The 23,012-nt window shown below is 35.8% G+C and overlaps 1 protein-coding gene and 1 pseudogene across 5 annotated transcripts in view; one reads left to right on the forward strand and one right to left on the reverse strand.

The window, feature by feature from the left end:
* FAM120C (family with sequence similarity 120 member C) overlaps nt 1-23,012 on the forward strand; it is a 142,232-nt gene that overhangs the window by 79,401 nt on the left and 39,819 nt on the right. For 4 of the 5 annotated variants that reach the window (XM_077145923.1, XM_077145921.1, XM_077145922.1 and 1 more), the window contains exon 10: nt 19,071-19,320. In XM_077145923.1, coding sequence (XP_077002038.1) covers nt 19,071-19,320 — 250 coding nt within the window. Of the gene's footprint in view, nt 1-19,070; nt 19,321-23,012 lie in introns of those variants that run through there. The other variant, XM_077145926.1, reaches the window with a different exon arrangement.
* On the reverse strand, nt 854-1,187 carry LOC143671004 (small nuclear ribonucleoprotein G pseudogene; annotated as a pseudogene).

The raw sequence follows: 23,012 nt of genomic DNA on the forward strand, positions 1-23,012 counted from the left end.
TTGAAAAATTCCTATACCAAGAACCAGAAAGATCTCAAAATCAGATCTCAAACTGATTGAGAAAAGACAGTCAACAGAAGCCAAGACAGAGATGACACAGATTAAATTATCTGACAAGGATTTCAAAGAAGCCATCATAAAAATGCTTCAATGAACAATTATGAACATGATTGAAACAAATTAAAAATAGAAAGTCTCAGCAAGTAAATAGAAAATATAAAGAAGAATCAAATGGAGCCTTTAGAATTACAAAATAAAATCACCGAAATAAAATACTTAATGGATGGGCTAACCAGCAGAATGGAGACAACAGAGGAAAGAATCAGTGAACTTGAAGATAGACCAATAGAATTTACCCACAGTGAATATGGAGAAAATAAGACTGAAACAAAAAAATGGACTGGGGGCATGTGGGACTATAACAAAAAAATCTAACATTTGTGTCATCAGAGTCCCCGAAGGAGAGGAGAAAGAGGGTGAGGCTGTAAATGCAGACAAAGAAATAATGCCTGAAATACCCCCGGAGTTGGAAAAAATGTAAACCTACAGATTTAAGAAGCTGAATGAGCTCCAAACAGTATGAACCCAAGGTAGTATATGCTAAGACACATCATGGTCAAACTTTTTTTTTTCATATTTAATGAGATTTTTCCATTTTAATGCAGAAAATCTCAAAATCAGTTTCAAATTACAAGCATCAGGAAAAGTTTATTAGAAACAATCAGAATAAAGGCGAATATTCTATTTTATATTCAAAGCACTTGAGAAAGCATTTTTGACAATTGTAAAAGTTTAACAAAAATGTTAATATTCAGAATGTACATGACCCAATTATTATATCACAGTGAAAAAAAGGCCTTTGGGGGAGGGGACACATGGAAGCAATTGATTTCTCTGCTGAACACAACCATTACTTATACTCGTTCCAAGGCTTCTAACATGATGATGCTATTTCCTCTTATTACCACCATTCCAATATTGTTCTGTTGTCCACTAGTTGCCACACATTCATCAATCACAAGATTCATAAAGGGATCAAATCCTCGCAGTATCCCTTGGACATGTCTGCCACCATTTAACTTCAATGATAACTTCTTGTCCATAAATTTTTTCAACTCTGGGGGATGAGCTTTGCTCATGGTGTCTACTCCACAGGTTCAGTGCTGCCTCGAGCTGGAATTCGCAGCCCCATGGTCAAACTTTTGAAAAGTAAAAACGAAGAAAAATTATTGAAAGCAGCTAAAGGAAGCAGTGCTTTACCTACTAGAAAAAATAAAATGAAAATCAGCTTATCTCTTAACCAGACACTGAGGTCAGAAAGAAGTGGCACAACATTTTCATGTGCTGAGTGAAAAGAGCTATCAACCCAGAATTCTATATCAATGGAAAATATCTTTCAGGAATGAAAGGGAAATTGACATTCTCAGATGAAGGAAAACCAGGAGAATTTTCATAAGCAGACCTATCCTAACATAATGGTAAAAGTAGTTCTTTATACAGAAAGGAAATGATAATAGAAGTGATCTTGGAACAAGAAAGAAGAAACAACAGCAGGAAAAAAAGTATGGACTTTCCTTCTTCTCTTGAGTTTTCTAAATTATATTTGATGGCTGAAGGAAGACTTATGACACTCTCTAAGGTGATTCTCAGTATATGTGGAAAAATATTTAAGATGATCTCATAAATGGTGACTGACGGTAAAGGAGCATAAATGGAGTAAGATTTCTATGCTTCACTCAAACTGGTCAATTGTCAACATCAATAGACTGATAAGTTCTGTAATACCTAGAGCATTCACTGAAAAAGATATTCAAAGAGGTATACTAAAAAACACTATAAATAAATCAAAAAGGGAATCTAAAGTTTAAGTAACCACAGGAAGAGAAGAACATGAAAACAGAGAAATGAAAAATAGAGTAAACAAACAATGAAACAACAGACTTAAACCCTAACATAACAGTAATTGCATTAATGTGAGTGGGCTAACTATACCAATTAAAATGTGGAGACTGGAAGACTTGGTAAAAATAAAACATGAGCCAACTACATGCTTCATACAAGAAATTCACATCAAACAGGTAGATTGAAATTAAACGAATGCAAAATGATATACCATGCAAACTTACTAAAAGGAAGCAGGGTAGTTATATTAATATCAGATAAAGTAGACTTCCAAGCAAAGAATATTACCAGGGACAGAGAAGGACATTGCATAATGGGAAAAGTGTTACTCCACCAAGAAGATGTAGCAAGGGGTATGGGATATATGAGTTCTTTTTATTTGTTTTTCTGGAGAGGTGTAGGTGTTCCGAAAATGATCGTGGTAAGGAATATACAACTATGTGATGATGTTGTGAACCACAGATTGTATAATATGGTTGGACTGTATGTGTATGTGTGTGGATATTTCTCAATAAAAATATTAACAAATAAAAACACTAGGTACATGAATCATTTAAAATAATTAACTACATTTTATACCACAAGACAAATCTCCACAATAATGCACAGCATCAGAACTGATTTGTTCTATGATCACCAAACAAATAAGTTAGAAAAATTTTAAAAAGTAATTAGAAATATATATATATTCGAAATCAAGAACCATTTCTAAATAACTCATTATTTAAATTAATCATAATAAAATTATAAAGCATTTATATGTGATTATATTTAAAATACCACATACCAAAACATGTGGAATAGGCATAAAGCTTACATTAGAAAAGTATGACCATTAGAAATCAAATGGTGTAATTAACAGTGTATTAGAGAATAATGAAAACATAGACCATGTCAATAGATGTAGGAAAGCATTTCACGAAACTGAACAGATATTCACGATGAAAAAAATTTTTTAAATGATAATGAAAGAAAGAAGACATATGTTTAAAAAATTAGAGGAAATATTTCATATTAAAATGTTAAAAGTATTTCCTCTAGGATTAGGACCAAGACCAAGGATAGCTGTCACTATCTTTTCTACTTAATATTTTACTCAAAGACCTAGCCAGTGCATAGGGTAAACAAAAAGAAACAAAATTGTAAGGATTGAAAGAAAATCCAATGTCAACGCTGCTGCAGATGCTAAGAGTTGAATGTAAATAACACAAAACCCATATAACATTATTAAAATAAAAAAATTAGCAAGATTATTAGCTATGAAGACAATACACAATAATCACATTTCTATATACCATTAACAATTAGAAAACAAAACTTTTAAAAAGTAAAGCAAAACAAAAACATTACAGGCTGTCTTTAGTGATCATAAGACTCTAAAGATTAAAATCAGAATGGGGGTGCAAGTGAGTGTTGGTCACAAGGTTTTTACAATCACAAGAAAGAGACTATATGGTTGTGCAATCATTTTCAGAGATTAGGGCAGCTGGATTACAGTTCAGAGATTTCAAGTATTTCCCTCTGTCTATTCTAATATACCAGAAGTAAAAAAGAAATATCTATATAATGATTCTGTCATCATAATCATTTGTTAAATCCTACCTTCTCAGTATAGTGATATAGAGTCTCTGTACTAAAGAACAGACTCTTCAGTTACATGTGGCTTGATGAGTATCCACTCATTACAGTCAAACACTTTGGCAGGGCAGGAGGGAGGAAGGAACATAAAAGAGATGAGAAGAGTGGTTGCAAATGCAGAATAACTGGTGGCATTAATTAAAGAGCACTTTATATTGAAAAAAAAGAAGACATAGTAATCTTTAATGTGTATATTCAAACAACAGAGCTACAAAATATGTGAGGCAAAAACTGATAGAACTGAAAGAAGGAATAGACAAATCTATAATTATAATTGGACACTTCAACACCTCCTATCAGCAAGATAGAAACTGGACAGAAAGTCAGCAAGGATACAGAACTCAAAAAAGCTGTCTTAGTTTGCCAGGCTGCTATGATAAATACCACAAAATGGGTTGGCTTAAACAATGGGAATTTATTGTCTCGTGGTTTCAGAGGCTAGAAGGCTTGCTCTCTCCTGAGGTCGTGTTCTGGCTGGCCAGCAATCCTTGGGGTTCCTTGGACTTCCCATCACATGGCAAGTGTGCTTTCCTTTCTCTCCTAGGTTCCTGCTGATTTCCTGATTCTGGCTCCTCCCTTTGGCTTTCTCTGAACTCTTACTTCTGGTTCCTTTTTTTTTTAATGAGGCCTCCAGTAATCTGGAGTAAGACCCAACCTCATTCAGTTGGGCCATATCTTAGTTGAAAATAATATCTACAGGAGATCCAATTTACAATGGGTTCATACTCACATGAATGCAGATTAAAATTAAGAACATGTCTAAATTTGGATACATAGTTCAACCTACTACAAAGACCATCAAACAAGCAGAATCCATTCAATTTTTATAGAACCCACAACAGCAGCACAATTCTTTTCATGCACCCATAAAACATATACCATGATAAGTCATATCTGAGACTTAAAAAGATCTCAGTAAATTTAAAAGTTGTGCAGTCACACAAAGTATGTCCTCAGACTACTATGGAATCAAATTAAAATTCAAAAATAGAAAAATCTACAAACACATGGAAAATAACAATTCACTTCTGTATAACCCATGGGCCAAAGAGGAAGTCTCAAGAAAAAGGGCATATACATAGAACTAAATGAAAATGAAAATACAATATATTAAAATTTGAAAGATACAGCTAAATTATTGCTGAGAGAGAAATTTATAGTACTAAATGTTTACATTAGAAAAGAGGAAGTCGCTAATCAATTAACTAAATTTTTACCTCAAAAGTAAAGAAAAGGAGGGAAAAATAAACTCTAAGCATGCCAAAGGGAGGAAATAATAAAGATAAGAGTAGAAATCAATGAAATGGAAAACAGAAAAGCAATAGGGAAAAAAATCAATGAAACAAATAGAAAGTAATAAATCTATTATTATGTTGAAATACTTTTAAATACTGTATTCAGTATTTGATTGATCAAACATACAAAAAAATTAAATGAAAGATTTCAACCAAACAATTAGCAAACTTGATCTAAAGACACATAAACTATCATTGTAGGCAGATTCTAAGATGTTCCCTAAGATTCCTGCCTCCACCCATGGTATATATGACCTGTATAATCCCCAGGACCTTGATTATGATGGGATATCTCTCTCATGACTTCAAGAAAGCGAGAATATCCTGGGTGGACCTGACTTAATCATGTGAGTCTTTAGAAGGGACATGGCTTTTCCTAAAGAAAGGAATTAGAAGCATTAGTAGGATTAAATGTAAGGAAGATTTTCTGTTGCTGGCTTTGAAGATGGAGGGGGCCACATGGCAAGGAATGTGGGAGGTATCTAGGAGCTGAGAGAGAATGGCACCCATCTGACAACCAGCAAGGAAATGCAGACCTCAGTTTCACAACTGAAGAAACTGAATTTGGCTAGCAACTTGAATGAGTTTGGAAATAGATTCTTCCTCAGAGCTTCCATAAAGGAATGCAGCCCCAGTTAACATCTTGGTTTCAGCCTTGTAATATCCTGATCAGAAAACTCAGCCACAGCATGCTTGGACTGCTGACCAGAACCAGAAATATGACGTTAAAAAAATGGGTGTCATTTGAAAAGGCTAAATTTATGGTAACTTGTTATGAAGCAATAGAAAACTAATGCAAGTACTCTATTTAACAACTGGAGAAGTCACCTTTTTTTTTCTAAACACTCAGGGTCATTTATGAAAACTGATTACAGTTTGGGCCATAAGGCAAGTTTCAACACATTTCAAAGAATTGACTTTTAAATACACCATATTTAGTGATGACAATAAAATTTGGTTAATGTGGTGGACTGAATTGTGTACCAGTTTGGTCATGTTCTTGGTCTTGGTTCACATTCTGGAGTGTGTGGACCCATTGTAAATAAGATCTCTTCAAGATGTTAGTTACATCAGTTAAGGTTTGATCCAAATAAATCAGGTTGGGCTGTAATATGGATTATGGGAGTCTTTTATAAGCAGAATGAAAGTCAGATGGAAAGAGAAGCCACAGGGGAAGCAAAAAGCTGGAAGTCGATGGAACCCATATGAGAGACAAGAAGAAACCACCCTGTGCATTTCCATGTGATGGAAAAGCCAACGAACCCCAAAGATTGCCATCCAGTCAGAATATACTGACCTTGGAATGAAGCAAGCTTTCTAACCTCTGAAACTGTGAGCCAATAAGTTCCTGATGTTAAAAACAACAACAACAAAAAAATCAATGAAACAAAAATCTTGGTTCTTTTAAAAGAACAGTAAAATTGACAAACCTCTAGCAAGACTAACAAAGAAAAATTAAGAGAGAAGATACAATATCTATACTATCACTACAGAACCTGCAGACATCAAAAAGATTATATGGGAATACTACAAACAACCATACATGCATCAATTTAACAAGTTAGATGAAATGGACCAATTTCTTGAAATGTGCAAACCACCCCAACACACCCAATATGAAATAGATAATTTTAATAGTCCTATAAATATTAATGAAATCAAATATAAAACTTAAAAGAGAAGTCTAGTTCCACTGGTATCACTAGATAATCCTCCCAAATATTTAAAAAAGAATTAACCTCAATTTCACACAGTCTTTTACAGGAAATAGAAGATGATGAAATACTTCCAAACTCATTCTAGGAAGTCAGTATTACCCTAATACTAAAACCAGGCAAAACAGTACATAAAAACACCACTACAGACCAATATCCTACCTCAGTATATGTGTAGAAATTCTTAACAGCCAACAGAATTCAGAAACATGTAAAGTGAATTATACACCATGACCAAGTTGGGTTTATTCCAGGGATGCAAGGATGTTTGACTATTTGAAAAATCAATCGTTGTCATCCACCAAATAAGCAGACTAATGAAGAAAAATCATATTGTCATACCAGTGGAGGTAGGAACAGTACTTGACATTATTTTAAAAATCTCAGAAAACTAGGAATAGAGAAGAATTTCCTTAACTTGATTAAGAACATCTACACAAAACTGTGACTGAACGTTTCTCCCCTAAAATAGGGAACAGTGCCAAAATGTTTGTTCTACCACTGCTTCTCAACATAATACTGGGAATGCTGGCAAGCTCAGTAAGATAAGAAAATGAAATAAAAGGTATATATATTAGAAAGGTAGAAATAAAATTGCCCCTTTTTGCAGAAGGCATGATAATTTATGTAGAAAATCCCAAGAAACTTACAAAAAATTTCTAGAAATAATAAGTGAGTTTAGTAACATCCCAGGATACAAAATCAACATACAAAGATCTATGGTATTTTTATATGCTAATGATGAACCTGTGGAAACCAAAATTTAAAATACAATACCATTTAAAATCACTCAAAAAATGAGATACTTATAACTAAATCTAACAGAACATGTATAGTTCTTGTATGCTGAAAACTACAAAATGCTGATGAGAAAAACCAAAGATTTAAATAAATGGAGGGATATACTGGAAGACTCAACATAGTATAGATGTCAGTTCTCCTCAAATTGATATGTAGGGTTAACTCAATTCCTATCCAAATCCCAGCAAGATTTTTTATAAATATAGACAAGATAATTCTGATATTTATATGGGAGATGGACACATGTCCCCCACAAAGACTTGTTCAAGTAGTAATCCCTGGACCAGTGTATGTGAATTCATTTGTAAATAGGACTTTCAAAGATCCTATTTGGATGGGGCCTAATTGAATCAGGGTGGGCCTTTATGCAATATGGCCAAAGTTTATATAAGTAGAGGAAATTCAGTATACTGAATTAAAAGAAGTCAGAGAAGGAGTGCCACGTGACAGAGGCAGAGATGCATCTACAAGCCAAAAAAAGTAAAGAATTGCTGGCAAGCCATGACCAGAATGCTCCCAAAACCAGGAGAAACCATAGCCTGGTGATACCTTGATGTTGGACTTACAGCCTCCAAAAACTGTGAGACAGTAAATTCATGTTGTTTAAGCCAATCAGTTTGTGGTGTTTTGTCATAGCAGTTCTTTCAAACAAAGACATATGGAAAGGCAAAAGAACTAGTATAGCTAACACAATTTTGAAAAAGAATAATTAATAAAGAGCAATCACCCAACCTGATTACAAGATTCATTATGTAACTACGTGATCAACACTGTGTAGTATTGGAAGAGGGATGGATAGCTCAATGGAACAGAATGGAAAACCCAGAAATAGCCCTACAGAACTACAGCCAACTGATTTTTTAAAACTTTCTTTTATTGTGAAATATGACATATATACAAAAAAGCTATAAATTTCCAAGCACATTTTTTTTTTTTTTGCTATTAACTTTTTTTTTATTAATTAAAAAAAGAATTAACAAAACAATTAGAAATCATTCCAATCTACATGTACAATCAGTAATTCTTAATAACATCACATAGTTGCATATTCATCATTTCTTAGTACATTTGCATCGATTTAGAAAAAGAAATAAAAAGACAACAGAATAAGAATTAAAACAATAATAGAAAGAAAAAAAAAACAAAAAAAAACAAAAACAAAAAACCTATACCTCACATGCAGCTTCATTCAGTGTTTTAACATAATTGCATTACAATTGGGTAGTATTGTGCTGTCCATTTCTGAGTTTTTATATCCAGTCCCGTTGTACAGTCTGTATCCCTTCATCTCCAATTATCCCTTCTCTCTTTTTTTTTTTTTTAATAAACGGAAAAAAAGAAATTAACCCAACATTTAGAGATCATACCATTCTACACATGCAATCATTAATTCTTAACATCATCACATAGATGCATGATCATCATTTCTTAGTACATTTGCATTGGTTTAGAAGAACTAGCAACATAACCGAAAAAGATATAGAATGTTAATATAGAGAAAAAAATAAAAGTAATAATAGTAAAATCAAAACAAAACAAAACAAAAACCTATAGCTCAGATGCAGCTTCATTCAGTGTTTTAACATGATTACTTTACAATTAGGTATTATTGTGCTGTCCATTTTTGAGTTTTTGTATCTAGTCCTGTTGCACAGTCTGTATCCCTTCAGCTTCAATTACCCATTGTCTTACCCTGTTTCTAACTCCTGCTGAACTCTGTTACCAATGACATATTTCAAGTTTATTCTCGAATGTCCGTTCACATCAGTGGGACCATACAGTATTTGTCCTTTAGTTTTTGGCTGGATTCACTCAGCATAATATTCTCTAGGTCCATCCATGTTATTACATGGTTCATAAGTTTATCTTGTCTTAAAGCTGCATAATATTCCATCGTATGTATATACCACAGTTTGTTTAGCCACTCTTCTGCTGATGGAGATTTTGGCTGTTTCCATCTCTTTGCAATTGTAAATAATGCTGCTATAAACATTGGTGTGCAAATGTCCGTTTGTGTCTTTGCCCTTAAGTCCTTTGAGTAGATACCTAGCAATGGTATTGCTGGGTCGTATGGCAATTCTATATTCAGCTTTTTGAGGAACCGCCAAACTGCCTTCCACAGTGGTTGCACCCTTTGACATTCCCACCAACAGTGGATAAGTGTGCCTCTTTCTCCGCATCCTCTCCAGCACTTGTCATTTTCTGTTTTGTTGATAATGGCCATTCTGGTGGGTGTGAGATGATATCTCATTGTGGTTTTGATTTGCATTTCTCTAATGGCCAGGGACATTGAGCATCTCTTCATGTGCCTCTTGGCCATCCGTATTTCCTCTTCTGAGAGGTGTCTGTTCAAGTCTTTTTCCCATTTTGTAATTGGGTTGGCTGTCTTTTTGTTGTTGAGATGAACAATCTCTTTATAAATTCTGGATACTAGACCTTTATCTGATATATCATTTCCAAATATTGTCTCCCATTGTGAAGGCTGTCTTTCTACTTTCTTGATGAAGTTCTTTGATGCACAAAAGTGTTTAATTTTGAGGAGTTCCCATTTATTTATTTCCTTCTTCAGTGCTCTTGCTTTAGGTTTAAGGTCCATAAAACCGCCTCCAGTTGTAAGATCCATAAGATATCTCCCAACATTTTCCTCTAACTGTTTTATGGTCTTAGACCTAATGTTTAGATCTTTGATCCATTTTGAGTTAACTTTTGTATAGGGTGTGAGAGATGGGTCTTCTTTCATTCTTTTGCATATGGATATCCAGTTCTCTAGGCACCATTTATTGAAGAGACTGCTCTGTCCCAGGTGAGTTGGCTTGACTGCCTTATCAAAGATCAAATGTCCATAGATGAGAGGGTCTATATCTGAGCACTCTATTCGATTCCATTGGTCGATATATCTATCTTTATGCCAATACCATGCTGTTTTGACCACTGTGGCTTCATAATATGCCTTAAAGTCAGGCAGCGCGAGACCTCCAGCTTCGTTTTTTTTCCTCAAGATGTTTTTAGCAATTCGGGGCACCCTGCCCTTCCAGATAAATTTGCTTATTGGTTTTTCTATTTCTGAAAAATAAGTTGTTGGGATTTTGATTGGTATTGCATTGAATCTGTAAATCAATTTAGGTAGGATTGACATCTTAACTATATTTAGTCTTCCAATCCATGAACACGGTATGCCCTTCCATCTATTTAGGTCTTCTGTGATTTCTTTTAGCAGTTTTTTGTAGTTTTCTTTATATAGGTTTTTTGTCTCTTTAGTTAAATTTATTCCTAGGTATTTTATTCTTTTAGTTGCAATTGTAAATGGGATTCGTTTCTTGATTTCCCCCTCAGCTTGTTCATTACTAGTGTATAGAAATGCTACAGATTTTTGAATGTTGATCTTGTAACCTGCTACTTTGCTGTACTCATTTATTAGCTCTAGTAGTTTTGTTGTGGATTTTTCCGGGTTTTCGACGTATAGTATCATATCGTCTGCAAACAGTGATAGTTTTACTTCTTCCTTTCCAATTTTGATGCCTTGTATTTCTTTTTCTTGTCTAATTGCTCTGGCTAGAACCTCCAACACAATGTTGAATAATAGTGGTGATAGTGGACATCCTTGTCTTGTTCCTGATCTTAGGGGGAAAGTTTTCAATTTTTCCCCATTGAGGATGATATTAGCTGTGGGTTTTTCATATATTCCCTCTATCATTTTAAGGAAGTTCCCTTGTATTCCTATCTTTTGAAGTGTTTTCAACAGGAAAGGATGTTGAATCTTGTCGAATGCCTTCTCTGCATCAATTGAGATGATCATGTGATTTTTCTGCTTTGATTTGTTGATATGGTGTATTACATTAATTGATTTTCTTATGTTGAACCATCCTTGCATACCTGGGATGAATCCTACTTGGTCATGATGTATAATTCTTTTAATGTGTTGTTGGATACGATTTGCTAGAATTTTATTGAGGATTTTTGCATCTGTATTCATTAGAGAGATTGGTCTGTAGTTTTCTTTTTTTGTAATATCTTTGCCTGGTTTTGGTATGAGGGTGATGTTGGCTTCATAGAATGAATTAGGTAGTTTTCCCTCCACTTCGATTTTTTTGAAGAGTTTGAAGAGAATTGGTACTAATTCTTTCTGGAACGTTTGGTAGAATTCACATGTGAAGCCATCTGGTCCTGGACTTTTCTTTTTAGGAAGCTTTTGAATGACTAATTCAATTTCTTTACTTGTGATTGGTTTGTTGAGGTCATCTATGTCTTCTTGAGTCAAAGTTGGTTGTTCATGTCTTTCCAGGAACCCGTCCATTTCCTCTAAATTGTTGTATTTATTAGCGTAAAGTTGTTCATAGTATCCTGTTATTACCTCCTTTATTTCTGTGAGGTCAGTAGTTATGTCTCCTCTTCCATTTCTGATCTTATTTATTTGCATCCTCTCTCTTCTTCTTTTTGTCAATCTTGCTAAGGGCCCATCAATCTTATTGATTTTCTCATAGAACCAACTTCTGGCCTTATTGATTTTCTCTATTGTTTTCATGTTTTCAATTTCATTTATTTGTGCTCTAATCTTTGTTATTTCTTTCCTTTTGCTTGCTTTGGGGTTAGCTTGCTGTTCTTTCTCCAGTTCTTCCAAATGGATAGTTAATTCCTGAATTTTTGCCTTTTCTTCTTTTCTGATATAGGCATTTAGAGCAATAAATTTCCCTCTTAGCACTGCCTTTGCTGCGTCCCATAAGTTTTGATATGTTGTGTTTTCATTTTCATTCGCCTCGAGGTATTTGCTAATTTCTCTTGCAATTTCTTCTTTGACCCAGTCGTTGTTTAGGAGTGTGTTGTTGAGCCTCCACGTATTTGTGAATTTTCTGGCACTCTGCCTATTATTGATTTCCAACATCATTCCTTTATGGTCCGAGAAAGTGTTGTGTAAGATTTCAATCTTTTTAAATTTGTTAAGACTTGCTTTGTGACCCAGCATATGGTCTATCTTTGAGAATGATCCATGAGCACTTGAGAAAAAGGTGTATCCTGCTGTTGTGGGATGTAATGTCCTATAAATGTCTATTAAGTCTAGTTCATTTATAGTAATATTCAGATTCTCTATTTCTTTGTTGATCCTCTGTCTAGATGTTCTGTCCCTTGATGAGAGTGGTGAGTTGAAGTCTCCAACTATTATGGTATATGAGTCTATTTCCCTTTTCAGTGTTTGCAGTGTATTCCTCACGTATTTTGGGGCATTCTGGTTCGGTGCGTAAATATTTATGATTGTTATTTCTTCTTGTTTAATTGTTCCTTTTATTAGTATATAGTGTCCTTCTTTGTCTCTTTTAACTGTTTTACATTTGAAGTCTAATTTGTTGGATATTAGTATAGCCACTCCTGCTCTTTTCTGGTTGTTATTTGCATGAAATATCTTTTCCCAACCTTTCACTTTCAACCTATGTTTATCTTTGGGTCTAAAATGTGTTTCCTGTAGACAGCATATTGAAGGATCCTGTTTTTTAATCCATTCTGCCAATCTATGTCTTTTGATTGGGGAATTCAGTCCATTGACATTTAGTGTTATTACTGTTTGGATAATATTTTCCTCTAACATTTTGCCTTTTGTATTATATATATCATATCTGATTTTCCTTCTTTCTACACTCTTTTCCATATCTCTCTCTTCTGTCTTTTTGTATCTGACTCTAGTGCTCCCTTTAGTATTTCTTGCAGAGCTGGTCTCTTGGTCACAAATTCTTTCAGTGACTTTTTGTCTGAGAATGTTTTAATTTCTCCCTCATTTTTGAAGGATAATTTTGCTGGATATAGGAGTCTTGGTTGGCAGTTTTTCTCTTTTAGTATTTTAAATATATCATCCCACTGTCTTCTAGCTTCCATGGTTTCTGCTGAGAAATCTACACAAAGTCTTATTGGGTTTCCCTTGTATGTAATGGATTGTTTTTCTCTTGCTGCTTTCAAGATCTTCTCTTTCTCTTTGACCTCTGACATTCTAACTAGTAAGTGTCTTGGAGAACGCCTATTTGGGTCTAATCTCTTTGGGGTGCGCTGCACTTCTTGGATCTGTAATTTTAGGTCTTTCATAAGAGTTGGGAAATTTTCAGTGAAAATTTCTTCCATTAGTTTTTCTCCTCCTTTTCCCTTCTCTTCTCCTTCTGGGACACCCACAACACGTATATTTGTGCGGTTCATATTGTCCTTGAGTTCCCTGATACCCTGTTCAAATTTTTCCATTCTTTTCCCGATAGTTTCTGTTTCTTTTTGGAATTCAGATGTTCCATCCTCCAAATCACTAATTCTATCTTCTGTCTCTTTAAATCTATCATTGTAGCTATCCATTATTTTTTCTATGTTTGCTACTTTATCCTTCACTTCCATAAGTTCTGCGATTTGTTTTTTCAGTTTTTCTATTTCTTCTTTATGTTCAGCCCATGTCCTCTTCATGTCCTCCCTCAATTTATCGATTTCATTTTTGAAGAGGTTTTCCATTTCTGTTCGTATATTCAGCATTAGTTGTCTCAGCTCTTGTGTCTCATTTGAGCTATTGGTTTGTTCCTTTGACTGAGCCATATTCTCAATCTTTTGAGCGTGGACAGTTATCTTCTGCTGCTGGCGTCTGGGCATTTATTCAGATTTCTCTTGGTGTTGGACCCAGCAAGGTTGTAATATTTTTCTGTGAAATCTCTGGGTTCTGTTTTTCTTATCCTGCCCAGTAGGTGGCGCTCGTGGCACACGTTTGTCTGCGGGTCCCACCAGTAAAAGGTGCTGTGGGACCTTAAACTTTGGAAAACTCTCGCCGTCCTGGGGCTTCGCTAGCCGAAGCGGCTTGAGCCGGCCCCGGGTCCGAACGCAGGGAGGGTGTCCGAACGCAGGGAGGGTTGCTGATCGCCGCAGCCAGGGAAAGAGCCCGTCCGAATTTCCTAGTCAGCCCTGGGCAACAAGCGTGGCGGGAGGGCGCCAGCGGCAGCGGCCCGCCCGAGAGAGTGCACGTTCCCCGGGAGTCACGGGGTCACCGTTCTCCGCGGCCTGGGGGTTTCCGATCCAATTCTCTCAGTTGGTCCGGGGGCTGCGCGTGGTGTGGGCGCCAGTCGCCTTGGTTTCAGGGGACCACCTCTCCAATTCTCCCAGCCGGCCCGGGAAGGGGGAAGGGAGTAACTCCGGCCGCTTGCTACCCCGCCCGGTAAGGCCCGCGCGCCTCGGGAATCTCACCCGAGCTGCTTCTCTCAGCCAGCCAGCCGTTCCAGGATGGGGTACGCTGTCTTTTTTATCTCTGTTGTGGCTTTGGGCGCTTTCTGTATCGTTTCTACTCCCCTAGTAGGTGTCCTGAAGAAGAAACTAAGATCCGCGCGTCTTACTAAGCCGCCATCTTCCAGGAAGTCCCCAAGCACATTTTAACAAGTAGTTATAGAATACATTTTAAAGTTTTGTATGGGTTACAGTTCCACAATTTTTTTCTTCTAGCTGCTCCAAGACACTGGAGACCAACAGAAATATCAATATAATGATTCAGCCGTCATACTCATTTTTAAAATTTTATTTTATTTTATTTTTTAAATACCAAAAAATACCAAACACAAACATTCCTATTTTGATCATTCCATTCTACATATATAATCGGTAATTCACAATATCATCACATGGTTGCATATTCATCATCATGATCATTTCTTGGAACATTCAGCAGTCATACTCATTTGTTAAATCCTATCTTCTCTGTATAACTCTGCCATCATCTGTGATCTTTCTCCCACTCTTTAGGGGTATTTGGGCTATGGCCATTCGAACTTCTTCATTTTGGAAGTGGCTGTTGATATATATGGGATGGGGGATGGAACTAGTTGATGTTCTAGAAGGGCTGGCCCCTCTGCATTTCAGGACTTATCTGGTCCAGGGACCCATCTGGAGATTGTAGGTTTTGGAGAATTACCCTAGTGCATGGAGCCTTTGTAGAATCTTATATAATGCCCTAGGTATTCTTTAGGATTGGCAGGAATGGTTTTGGTTGGGGTTTGGCAAGCTATGATAGGTAGCAGTGTCTAACTGAAGCATGCATAAGATTGGCCTCCAGTGTAGCCTCTCGACTCTATTTGAAGTTTCTCAGCCAGTGATACCTTATTTGTTATACTTTTTCCCCCTTTTGGTCAGGATGGCATTGTTGATCTCATGGTGCCAGGGCCAGGCTCATCCGTGGGGTTCTTCTCCCATGTCGCCAGGGAGTCATGTTCACCCCTGGATGTCATGTCCCATGTAGCAGGGAGAGCAACTGTTTCATTTGCAGAGTTGGGCTTAGAGAGAGAAAGGCCACATCTGAGCAGCAAAAGAGGTCCTCCAGAGGTGACTCTTAGGCATACCTATAGGTAGGCTAAACTTTTCTGCGACAAACATAAGGTTCACAAGAGCAAGCCTCAATATCAAGGGCTTGGCCTATTGATTTGGGTGTCCTTAACAGCCAAATGATTTTTGACAGAGCTGCAAAAGCACTTTATTGTAGGAAAGATAGTCTTTTCCACAAATAGAACTGGAGCAATTCGACCTCCATAGGCAAACAAGTACCACATATTTAGGCTAGTAACTAGAATATATAAAGTACTCTTAGAATTGAACATTTAAAAAACAATCTATCTTTTGTCAACCCCCAAGCAACAACATTCCTGCTAACCCTAAAGAACATCCAGGGCTCTATCTGATATTCTACAAAAGTTTCATGTATTAAGTTTACTTTCCAGAAACTTATAACCTCTAGGAGTTTCCTAGGCCAGATAAGTCCTGAAGGGACCATCCTGTCCAAGAACCTCAACTAGTTCCATCCCCCTATCCTATATTATCAACACTCCTTTCCAACATGAAAAAGGTAGAAAGGGCAGAGCCCAAATACCCATAATGATTGGTAAAAAGATCAAAGGAGAAGGAGAAGTTATAACAGAGTAGATAGGATTTAACAAATGCATATGACTGCTGAATCATTTTATTGACATTTCTTTTAGTCTCCAATTTCTTGGAGCAGCTAGAAGGAAATACCTGAAATTGTGAAACTGTAACCCATACTAAACTTTGAGATTTGGTCTATAACTACTTGTTAAAACATACTTAGAAATTTATTGCTTTTTTGTATATATGTTATGTTTCACAATAAAAAATGTTAAAAAAATCCAATTGGAAAATAGGCAAAAAACATACACGGCCATTTCACTAAAAATATAAAGATCGCAAATAAACACTGAAAAGATATTAAGTATCACTATTACAGAAATGTAAATTAAAATCACAATGAGATACCCATGCCTATCAGAATGGCTAAAATGAATGATAGTGATATTACCACATGCTAGAGAGGATATGGAAACACTGGATCACTCATAAAGTGTCTAGTGGGAATGTAAAATCCTGCAGCCACCCTGGAAAATAATTTCCGGTTCCTTCCAAAGCTAAAAATTGACTTACCATATGACCAGTAGTTAACACTCCTAGTCATTTATCCCAGAGAAATGAAGACTTATTTTCATGTAGAAACTTGTCATGGAATATTTATAGCAGCTTTATTTGTAATAGTCCCAAACTGGAAACAGCCCTAAACTGGAAATATTCAATGGGTGAATGGTTAAACAAACTGTGGTACATCCATACTGTGATGATTTAGAACTGTGTGTACTCTAGAAAAACATGTTCTCTTTTCTTAAAAATATGTTTATTGAGAAATCTTCTCATACATACATTCCATACATGGTGTACAATCAGCGACTTACAATATCATCACATGGTTATGTATTCATCACCATGATCAATTTTTAGAACATTTGCATCATTCCAGAAAAAGAAATAAAAAGAAAAAAGAAAAAATTCACGCATACCATACCCCTCACTCCTCCCTCTCATTGACCACTAGTATTTCCATCTACTCAATTTATTTTACCCTTTGTTCCCCCATTATTAATTTATTTTTATCCATATGTTTTTATTCATCTGTCCATACCCTAGATAAAAGGACCATCAGACACAAGGTTTTCACAATTAGGCAGTCACATTGAAAACACGTTCTTAAAGTTAATCCATTCCTGTGGGTGTGAACCCTTTGTAAATAGGACATTTTGATGAGGCTGCCTCAGTTAAGGTGTGACCCACCTCAGTTAAGATGGTGCCAATCTTAATTCTATGATTGGCATCCTTTAAAAGAGAATGAAATTCAGAGAGAAAGCCATGGAAGCAAGAAGCTGAAATCAGCAAAACCCAGAAGAGAAGGGAGAGACCACCAGACACTGCCATGTGTCTTGCTATATGACAGAGGAGCCAAGAATTGCCAGGAACCAGTCTTCAGGGACAAAGCATCAGTGCCTCAAATTGGACATTTTCATGGTATTTGCTTAGAGCAGCCTAGGAAAACTAAAACACCATGCAATACTACTCAGCAATAAAAAGGTAGAGACTATTGATACATACAACTTGGGTGGATCTCAAGGGCTTTATGTTAAGTGAAAAATGCCAGTCTCAGAAGGTTACATACAGTAATGATTCCATTTATATGACATTCTCAAAATGATAAAGTTGTAGATGGAGGACAGATTAATGGTTGCCACGGATTAGGGATGGTGCTGGGGAGTGTGTTGGATATGATTATAAAGGAGTAACACAAGGGAGATCTTTGTGGTCATAGAATAGTTCTAGTCTTGATTGTGACAGGGTTATACAAATCTACACGTGATGAAATGACATAGAACTATGCACATATATTATACTAATGTCAGTTTTCTGGTTTTGATATTATACTATGACTATTTATTTATTCATTTATTTTTGGCATGGGCAGGCACCAGGAATTGAACCCAGGTCTCCGGCATGGCAGGCGATAACTTTGCCTACTGAGCCACCATGGTCCACCCTGTACTATAATTATTTAAGATAGAGCCATTGGGGAAACATGGGTGAGGATTACAGAGAGCGCTCTCTACTATCTTTGCAACATCCTGTGAATCTATAATTAATTGAAAAAAAAGTTTTTTTTAAAAGAGTGGTTGTGGAGCATGCGTATGAGAGGGATGAAGATCAGATGGGATGAAGGCAGTGACAATAGTCAGGAGACACTTGTAATGGTTCAGGTGAAGGAAGATAAGATCTGAACTACTATAGTAATTGTGATGGAGTAAAGGAGACTGATATAAGGGATGATAAAGAGAATCAACAGGACCTTGGTAATAATCAAATATGTGGAAGGTTAAAGAGAGAGAGGAGTCTGTGTTTCTAGCTTGGGTAATTGAGTAGATGCCAGAACTTAAGGAGCCTGAGGTGTACTAAAAGTGCATGTTTTCCTTGTCTTTTACACCTTTGTAAATCTAGAAGATGTTGGCTTTTTGAGAATTTCTTGAAATTCTTTGAAGTCTTTTGGGGTGTCCTATAGTCTGTTATGGAGCCAGATATTAGCCTAATTGTTCTTTGAACTTTTTTCCCTGCCTAACCTGGTTCATCTACTTAAGAAATGAGTTTCAAAGTAAATAAAAGCTGTGTGACCTTGGGCCTTGATTTAGTGATTATATGGTCATAATATTTGCCCTCTTGAGGATTAATAAAGTACTTACCACATATCAGTTAATGCTTACTACTCCTGCTCTTGCTGCTGCTAACAGTAATAAAAATTATAGTTACATGAAAAAATGTGTTGAAATGTGATAGATCCTGAAAATTGGCCAACTTCAGAAATGCTCAGAGATTCTCTAGAGCCTATTTTTCCTCAATTTCTGTTTTCCAGTTCCTTCAGTGATCCTTAAAGAATGGTCTGCCTATAAAGGGAAATCACCTCAAACCCCTGAGCTGGTGTCTGCACTGACATTTCGGGAATGGACTTGCCCAAACCTCAAGAAACTCTGGCTAGGCAAAGCAGTTGAGGACAAGAACAGAAGGATGCGGGCCTTCCTGGCCTGTATGAAGTCAGACACACCCAGTATGCTCAATCCAGCTAATGTCCCCACTCATCTACTGCTCATGTGCTGTGTACTCCGGTAAGCCATATGACAGGGAGGTGGCCAGTCTTTTATCCTTTACCTTTTGACATATCCCTTAAGCAGGTATTTTTATGGTGTTTTGAGATGAGATTTTTGTTTCATGTTTAGGTTAGACTTCAGAAACACTGAAACTGATGCTATAATGATCTCAGTTTATCCTGTCCTCGGTCTCCTCTGTTATTATTAGTTCATACATGGCCCCTGTTTTATATTTGTTTTACTTTAATTTTGTCCCCTTCAGTCCTAATTCTTGATCCAATTCCCTTTCCTCTCCACCCATAGTCATTCACTCTTGGGTATTTGATGTGTGTCCTTCCAAGCCATCTTCCATAGATTTATTTAGACATACATGCATCCATGAACAGTCTGTGCTATTGTTTGTATGTGTAAATTTTTTTTTCCTTTTTGTAACAAATGTTTTGGGTTGTTTGTCTCAATTTGTTTCTTCCTTTTTTTTCACTTGGTTGTTTTTAAGATTGGTCTATATTCATATATGGTTCATTCTTCTTTACTGCTTGATTGTGTTCTATCAAATACTAATATCAGTATTTCATTTGATTGATGGATGATTATTTATAGTTCTTTGGTATTATAGACAGTGCTGCAAGGAATATCTAAGTAGATGTCACTTCATGTTCTGTGTCAGTTTATCTGAAGTATATACCCAGAAGTAGAATTTCTGCATTCTGTAAAATATGCATATAGATTTTTTGCTAAATATTGCCACATTGCTATAATCTAGAATTTATGAACAGTGCCTAAGCATTCCCACTTCCTCTCATTATTGCCAGTGCTTAATATCATACAACTTCTTAATTTTTGCCTATCCAGTAGATTTCAGGTACTATCTTTTATTTTAATTTGTTTTTATTTGGCTGTAGATGAGATTGATCTTCTGTTTATAAGCTTAATAGCCATCTGAGTTTTCTGAGTCTCTAAAGGACCTATTTATATATGTTGTCCATTTTCTATTGGGTTACTTGTCTTTTTCTTGCTGATTACAGAAGTTCCTGCTTAGATATGTGTTTGTATATATGTACACATGTATGTATATATACACAGCAGATATATTTGCTGTTTATATCAAATATGTTTTCCAGTTGATTGCAATTTTTAAAATGATGTGTATGGTATCATTTGATGAACACAAATATTTAATTTCCCCCAAGCTTTTGTTATTATGAATTTTATATATACAGAAAAGTTGGAAGAATTGTACAGTGAACACTCATATGATCACCACCTAATCTACAATTAACATTTTACTGTACTTGTTTTATCCCACATATCTGTCCATCCATTTATCCATCTTTTGTGATTCATTTCCAAGTAAATTGAAGATATCAGTACACTTTTACCCCTAAATAAGAAGTACTTAATTTATATTTAATCAAACCTATCCATTTGTACTTTTTTTTTTTTTTTTTTTTTTACATGGACAGGCTCCGGGAATCAAACCCGGGTCTCCAGCATGGCAGGTGAGAATTCTGCCACTAAGCCACCATTGCACTGCCCCATTTGTACTTTTATGGTATGTGCTTTTGTGGTTTTTAATAAATTCTTCCTTACCTCTGGGTCATAAAGATATTTTTCTACATTTTTATTCTAATACTTTTGTGTTGTCTTCCATGTTAGAGCTTTAAAATATTAGGTATTTATTTAATATTTGCTGTGAGAAAGGATCCAATTTTATTTTCTCTACATAATGAGCCAGTTTCCCAACTCCACTAATTTATATTACCACATTTTCTATGTTCTGGTTCCTATATATGCATGAGCCCATTCCTGGATTCTACTTTGTTCCATTGCCTATTTGATTTCTTGTCAGTATCACATTATTTTACTTATTAAGGGTTTGTAATTTGCCTTAATATCAGGTGGGGCAAATCTCTGATCTCGGCTTTTCTTTTTTTTTCAAAATTGAAATAGCTGTTCTTGAACCTTATGAACCTTTATTCTTCCATATAAAATTTAGAATCAGTCAAGTTTCCACAAAATCATAAGATTTTTGAAATTGAATTGAATTTATAGGTTAATCTGGGGAGAACTGGCATCTTTATAACATTAAATCTTTCTATCAATAAAAATTTACTAAGGTCTCTTCCTTTATGTGTTAATAGAGTTGTTTCTTTCCCCACAGAAGTTTTCTGCATTTTAAATTAAGTTGATTCCTAGGTCCTTGATATATATTGTTGTGATTATGGATGGTATTCTATTTCCTATTATATATTTAAATTGTTTATTTGCTGATATAAAGGAAGTAAGTTAGTTCTGATGCAAAAAGAAGGTCAGTACCTACAAGTCACCAGAGAGGATTTTTGAAGGTTATAGAGCATTGAGCTTTGGAACCAGACAGACCTTAGTTTGAATTCTGGCTCTGACAATTTCCATTTTGGATAAGTCACTTAACCTTTTTGAGCATCAATATCCTCACTTATAAGAGGGTTTGATGATTCCTACATTTCAGATCTGTTTAAGGATTAAGCTAATGCATACAGGGGCCTAGTACATAAGAAGTACTCAATATATATTCATTACTAATTGCCTTGTCATTGAGATAGGTCATTTTAAGTTGTTTTCCCAATGAGAATAATGGATAAGCATTTATTCTTTCTACTTTCTAACCTATTCCTGGACCATACATAGCTCTGCATTGTCTCATTGAGTAACCCTGGAATTGCACATTTTCTTTATCTTCTTTCTAGAAATTATAGTAATAGCTCATTTTCATATTTATTTGTTCTTTGGGTTATCTGAAACATATCCAGGAATATGAAAGTAAATACAAATGGCTTATGAACAGCTGTAACAGCTATCACAAAGACTATACTGCAATAGTTTAATAGATTCTATATACTTCCACCAAAGAGAACCCCTTAGGCTCTTCCTCAGCCTATTTATTTTTTATCTGGCCACATTTCTGGCAATTTTGTGATCTGATTTTGCAGAGTACAACAGATAAGTAGCAGCATATTGTAAAGGAGATGAGACAGGAAGTAGGAGCTACTCTTAGAACCAGCCCTAATAACAGTAATAAGTGATATCCCTCAATCTAAAAGAGTTCTTCTTTTTGTTCACCCAGTGTCTTCTTTATGTCCTCCCTTAACTTGTTGATTTGGTTTTTGATGAGATTTTCCATGTCTGTTTGAACATCCTGAATTAGTTGTTCCAACTCCTGTATCTCATTTGAAGTATTGATTTGTTCTTTTGATTGGGCCGTGTCTTTGATTTTCCTAGTATGATTTGTTATTTTTTTATGGCACCCAGGTATTTGATTTCCTTAGTTTATTATGGAGATTGTTTCCCCTCCTTTTTTTTACCTAGGATTTTCTTGCTGGACGGCTTTGTTCTCTATCTGTTCTTTGACATTCAGTTCAGCTTGTTCTAGACCTCTAGTATAGGTTCTGTTTAACTGATCAGAATTTTTCAGTTCTTGTTTTTCTGTTTCTTGCCCTGTCTATATGGAGCTTTTTTTTTTTTGAGGAGGGTCTCCTCAGACATTATAGACCCCAGTCAGATTTTCCCAGCCACACAGGCCCACGTCTCAGGAGGAAAGAGTAGCCACCATCAGTTTTCCTTGAGAGCGAGACTCATCAGGTTGTCAGACATTCCTGTGAAGCCTCCAGACTCTGTGCTTTTTCTATCCTGCCCAACTTGTGGCACTTGTCTGCCTGAGGCTTCCCACCAAC

This window comes from Tamandua tetradactyla, chromosome X (assembly GCF_023851605.1).
Source record: "Tamandua tetradactyla isolate mTamTet1 chromosome X, mTamTet1.pri, whole genome shotgun sequence".
Lineage (NCBI taxonomy): Eukaryota > Metazoa > Chordata > Mammalia > Pilosa > Myrmecophagidae > Tamandua > Tamandua tetradactyla.